This window comes from Oryctolagus cuniculus, chromosome X, assembly GCF_051225735.1.
Source record: "Oryctolagus cuniculus isolate XC-2025 breed Fujian yellow rabbit chromosome X, ASM5122573v1, whole genome shotgun sequence".
Classification (NCBI taxonomy): Eukaryota; Metazoa; Chordata; class Mammalia; order Lagomorpha; family Leporidae; genus Oryctolagus; species Oryctolagus cuniculus.
This window is the reverse complement of record NC_142888.1, coordinates 29,152,274-29,158,273: the sequence shown is the minus strand read 5'-3', so window position 1 is coordinate 29,158,273 and position 6,000 is coordinate 29,152,274. Positions and strand designations below refer to the sequence as shown.

General features: G+C 39.7%; 1 protein-coding gene across 1 annotated transcript in view; it reads right to left on the bottom strand.

Moving 5' to 3' along the window:
- Positions 1-1,260: 1,260 nt before the first annotated feature.
- MAOA (monoamine oxidase A) overlaps positions 1,261-6,000 on the bottom strand; it is a 69,848-nt gene continuing 65,108 nt past the window's right edge. The window contains exons 13-15 of the mRNA XM_051827031.3: positions 4,788-4,899; positions 3,935-3,997; positions 1,261-3,742 (exon numbers count right to left, since the gene is read on the bottom strand). Of these exons, the coding sequence (XP_051682991.2) occupies positions 3,596-3,742; positions 3,935-3,997; positions 4,788-4,899 (322 nt within the window). The 3' untranslated portion in view covers positions 1,261-3,595. The remainder of the gene's footprint in view (positions 3,743-3,934; positions 3,998-4,787; positions 4,900-6,000) is intronic.

Genomic DNA, 6,000 nt, shown 5'->3' with positions numbered 1-6,000 from the left:
ATAATTTGAACATGTAAACCAAGCCTTCAAATGTGTTTTGATTGGTTCAGTAGACTTTTAAGGGTATTTGAATATAAAAATATAAATGTTCTTTAGAGGGGCACATGCTTCCTAGGTCAGCTACAGTCTCCGCTACCCCCTAATATCTCATGGCTGCTGCTGTTCACTTTTAGCTGCCTGACTCCGGAAGACATTTTGGACTTTTTTGTGAATGCACGTTTTTTCCCTTTGAGCTTTCTGCTAGTAATCTGTAGATGGGGCTCATTTATTGAGATACACATTGAATCATTCCAGGCTTCCTTCCTGTAAAAATGGTGCAAAAATACAACCTTTTAAATTAAGAAGTTGACTCATTTAAAGGGATAGGTTCACAGGGATAGCTCCACTCTATCCATAAAAGCAAATATCAAGTCAGTGCTATCTCCTATATGACAAGGCAACTTTCTATTGTGTGGGGAGGTAGATACTATGGTTCTCAGCTTCTTGGAGTACAGGCTAATCTTAGTTCACAGCAGGAATTGTCCTTGGACCTACCTTACCCAAGGAATATCCTCCCAGAGGGTGTCTGATGAAGGAACGCACAGATCACTCCCTTGTCTCACAGAGGACACAATTCTACAGGGACTCCCCCGCTCCCTATTAGGCTTTGCTGAGGCTTGCATTCCAACTGCACTGTAGGTTGACCCTTCCCCTCCCCAATTCTGCTTTGCTCATCTCCTTAGGTATATTTCCTGAGAACTTTCTCCAATAAACTTTCTGCCCCAGCTCTGCATCTCAGAGTCTTTTTCCAGAGAACCCAATCTAAGACAAAGAGTGGACCTAGACACAGAAAGGCTGAATGTTTTGTCTCTGCCATATCAATAGGCAAAAAATATAAAGAGTACTGACAATAAAATGCATAAGTCACATAATGTTGTCAGGGAAAGAACCTTTAGAAGCCATCTCATGCTACCCATCCTTTCTCAGATGGGGAGATTGAGATAGAGAACTGGAATGATTGGCTCAAGGTATCATTAGCTAATTGGGTAAGAAACCTTGGATCAGAACCTACCTCTTGTGGTCTAGTTAGGCAGAGTACAGTATTCTGGTATTTAATCAGTTTCTAGGAAACTTCAGTAACACATGAGAGTCAAATCCAACTTTAAGAACTGGGTTTTTAAGCCTATACTCTATGGATAATGCCTCATGGTGAACTTCTGCAGTAAGAAGCCACTGGACCTTCTGAATGGAACTGTGAACTATAGAGAAGCCAGGTCTGAATCAGGGGTGGTAGTATACTTTATTAGCAAACAGTACCATACAGGCAAATCTCACTTTGATGACAAAGCAGACACATGGGCATACTCCCACATGTAGCACTGGGGACAAACTTCAGACACAGAACATTAGACACCAAGTTTACAAACTAAACAGGGTTTACAATCCTTCAATATTTTATTCTTCAGTGGAGTATGAGATCTTATTTAGCAGTCAGTTGTGACAAACAGATGAAATTTTAAAATCTAATTCTCAACATAACTATGGAATGAGGCCAACTCAATCTTCAGAACTGTGAAGCGGATGCCTTATAGAGCCAAAGTCTATCAGCATCTTACATTGTCTTTTGTCTCTCTGGTTGGGAGAGATCAATGGTATCTTCATAATGGATGACCCTCACATATGGTGGGAGTTCTCAGCTCTGATTTCATGTCTAGGCAGATCTGGACTGGCATTCATTTTGATACCCAAATCTGTAGCTTAATAGAATTGATCTAAGTAGGATCAATCAATGGGTTTTCTAAAAAGTTGGAGAAGATAGTAAATGGCACACTTGGAGTACTTCAACATGCAAGACTTACATATGTTACCAACTTGATTACTGTTAAAACTGTTACCAGTTCAGAAGTTTAAATAAGCACTCCCCAAGAGGTGTGTCAGGACTGGGTTAATCAGTAAGTGAACAGAAAAACTACATGAGATTAGAGATGAGATTTCTCAAAGCAGTTTGATATAATGTTCAGCAACTCCTTATGGTACTGGAGTATATCCAAGATGTTACTGAAACTCCTAAGTTAGCTAAAATACTTTTGAATTGCAAGAGAAAGAAAGAGTGGCAGAAAAATCCAGCTCTTTGCTCTTAGGATAGGAAAAACTTTGGAAGACCTAAAGTCCTCATACCCAGGGTCCAGAGACTAACATTTGCATTTCTGATAAGGTTAATGGAGTAATATACTTGGTTTGGCTGGTTTTCTCTGGTACTCTTTAATTCTCCTTAAATAAAAAAAATATATTTTTAAAAAGAACTATTTTATGATTGAATTTTTTGGCAGGAGCTTTAAAAAAATTTGGCAATTTTTAAAATGGCCAAGGTAAGAAGTGGGCACTGGTCTGGGCCCATATTACTCCTAAGATAGAGAACATAGTCTTCAGATATAAAATCACTCAATTTTGCTTCTGATATAAAATTTAGTAAATGAAGCAAATTGAGGTTATCATATAGAGCCCTAATTTCCTTTCTGTATTGAGTCTTCATGAATAACAATCAGAAATTTATCATGTATATTTCAGCACTCATTTGAGAGAAATTGGCATGCTAATATTTATGCAAAGTAGCCATGCTGAAGACATATGCAAGTTAAGAGATCTAATTCTATGGTCATAGGAAAAAAAAATATGACCCTAAGGGCCTTCAGACAACTGGGGGCTACCTGAGAAAAAGGAAATACAGCTTTCTTGCCATCGTCATAAAATGCTATCACTGACAAGGACTGACTGCTGTCTGGCCACCTTCCAGGCAGAAGAGAAGATGCCCATTGTAGCTGGGCTCACAGGAGGCTGGTCAGGGAGGCCTCCTAGAGGACAGTTTTGCTGCTCTATTATGCTGCTCATCTTGGGTGGTACACAGAAGTTCCAACAAATCCATTTCATTATAACTCAGTAAGTGCTTTCCTCTGGAAGAAGTCAAAGAAGAAAACATACAAATAGGATAGAGTGCTGAACCTAGATGTCTAGAACATTCCAGGAATTAGAAGTGGCGAGGGGATTCCTGAGGCAGCAGCCTACAAGATGTCCCCATCATAGACTTAGGGCCTGCATGTCCCTACCCCATTCTGTTTCATTTACTATTTCCTAATCCAAAGTAGGAGCTGCTCCCTCCAGGAAGCTATGAGCCTCCAGGCTCTGCACCAATGCATCGCAATTGTTTAAGGACAGAAAAAGGTCAGTCACAGGCTGGGTCTTAACCTACTCCACCTTGACAGGGAGAAAGTCGAACATTTTATTTTTGAAATTATTAGACACTTCACATTGATGGAAGAAAAACGGGACACAGAAATTGTTTCTGAGGAGTACTTCAACTTTAACATTTTGAAATTAAGAGGCAATCAGAAAGTTTTATCAATCAACATGAGTTAGTCTACATAAATAAGGTAGAATTGGATCTTACCAAAATGAATTATATGATTCTTTGGGTGGATTTTACATTAACACAGACTGAGACTAAATGCAAATGATTAAATCAAGTGCACTTAAAATGGCCCAATGATACAGCCTACAATTGGCCAACATTTTTTTATGGTGTTGGGTAAGACTAAGTAGAATGCATGAGGCTGAAATGTTAGGGCCGTGGCAGTAGCTTCCACTTGTACAGGACAAGACACAGAGTGGTTACTGATGTAGAAACCCCAATGATCTTCAGGAGGCCAGGAACAGATGGTAAATTTCTTTCCAGGAAGGTAGGTTTGATTTCTAATGATGGAACATCCTAGATGAATGAATAGAGACCATTAGCAAGAGACTCTTATGCTATCCAGGAGGAATAAAACATATCTGTAAAATCAGTGAATGGCTTTGCCTTGAATATTTACATCTATGATTAAACCAGAGGCTAGAATAAGGGAAATGTGAGTTTTATGTGCCATGACTAGTCTGTGGAGATAAGAGATGCTGAACTCACCTGTGATTCTGGTTCTGGCACCCATATATCTTTTTTGGCTACTTTCCCCAGAGCATTCAAGATCTGAAAAGAAAATGTGACCATGGTATTATGAAATAAAGTTGTATAGTTTCAACAGATCCAAAATCCTGTAGGCCACAAATGAGCATCAAGAGGGAGGGACAGAGAAATGGACATAAGATTCTATCAGGGTAAAGAACTAAACAAATGAATGGATGAATAAAAGGTGGTATGTGTATACAATGGAATCTCTTCAGGCATCTGAAAAGGATGAAATGCTATCATCTGTGGCAGCATGGATGAGTCTGGAGGATGCTATGTGAAGTGAATAAGCTGGTTACAGAAAGACAAATACCACATGTTCTTCCTCATATGTGGGAGCTAAAAAAGTTGATCTTATATTCTCTTAGAAGTAGAGAATAGAAAAGGTCACCAGACACTGGGAAGGGTAAAGAGTAGGGGGTATTGGAGAGGACAGGTAATGGGTACCAAAATACAGTTAGATAAGAAGAGTAAGTTCTAGTGTTCTATAGCACAGCATGGTGACTACAGTTAACAATAATTTGTTATGTATTTCAAAATGCTAGAGGATTTTGAAAGTTCTCAACATAAAGAGGTGATAAATGTTTGAGGTGATAGAAATGCCCATTATCCTGATGTGATCATTACACATTGTATATTGTATTTACTCCATAAATATGTACAATTTTACATGTCAATTTTTTAAAAAGTAAAGTTTCAACCTCACATGTGTCATCATGTACCTTACAAAGGAAAGGAAAAGCTAGAAAGATCAGATGGTAAAAACACTGCTGCACTTGATGGGGGCAAGTGCCTCAACTTCCTCCCTTACCTCTCGAGCAGCTCGCTCCCCAGCCTCCACTGCGCCTTCCATGTAACCACTCCATTGTGTGGCTGTCTCTGTACCAGCAAAATAAATCCTGCCCACGGGCTGGCGAATTACCCTTAAAGGGAACAAAAATGTCACACAGAGTTACCTGGGAAAGCACTGAGGTAAAATGAGCCAATTACTGCCCTCATTTACTCCATAGAACATAGGAAAACTCAATTGTTGAAAAAACAGCCAGGGTGGCAAAAAAAAAAAAAAACAAAAAACAAAAAACAAAAAAACAAAACAAAACAAAAAGACCTAAATGAAAGATCTCTGTGAGTGAGATCCCAGCGGAAAGAACAGGCCATCAAAGAAGGAGGTACCTTTCTCTGAAGGGAGGAGAGAACTTCCACTTGGACTATGACCTTGTCTAAATAAGATCAGAGTTGGCAAACTCAAAAGGCTTCCATAGCCTTGGCAACTCATGACAAGAGCCTGGGATGATCACTGATGCCATAAACAAGAGTGTCAATTGTTAAATAAACAACAGGAGTCACTGTGCACTTACTCGCCATGTCACCATGTAGGATCTCTGTCCTAAATGTGCTGTACATTGTGAATTAATGCTATAACTAGTACTCAAACAGTATTTTACACTTTGTGTTTCTGTGTGGGTGCAAACTGATGAAATCTTTACTTAATATATACTAAATTGATCTTCTGTATATAAAGATAATTGAAAATGAATCTTGATGCGAATGGAATGGGAGAGGGAACGGGAGATGGGAGGGTTGAAGGTGGGAGGGAAGTTATGGGGGGGGGGAAGCCATTGTAATCCATAAGCTGTACTTCGGAAATTTATATGTATTAAATAAAAGTTAAAAAAAAAAAAAACCAGCCAGGGCGACACCACTCCAGGTGGCAGGGTGCTCCTTTGTTTCATAGCAGCCTGCACACAAGGATCTGAACTTTCCAAGCCAAGGAGCACAGGGGTGTCAGATTATCAATCACCAAAAGGTAATGCTGACCTTTTCCAAGCCAGCCAGAACTGGAATAGAACATGCATTCAATACACAGATGTATTTTCTGTATGTTCCTGCTTGTGGTCCATTCTACTTGCCTACACTGTCTTTCTGAGCTTCCCACAGGGCAGCAAAGCCCAGCCATGTGGGCATTCTCAGTGTCTGAGGAGGAAGTGCAGTGGCGAGTGGCTAGGAAAGGAGATCAATGGTCA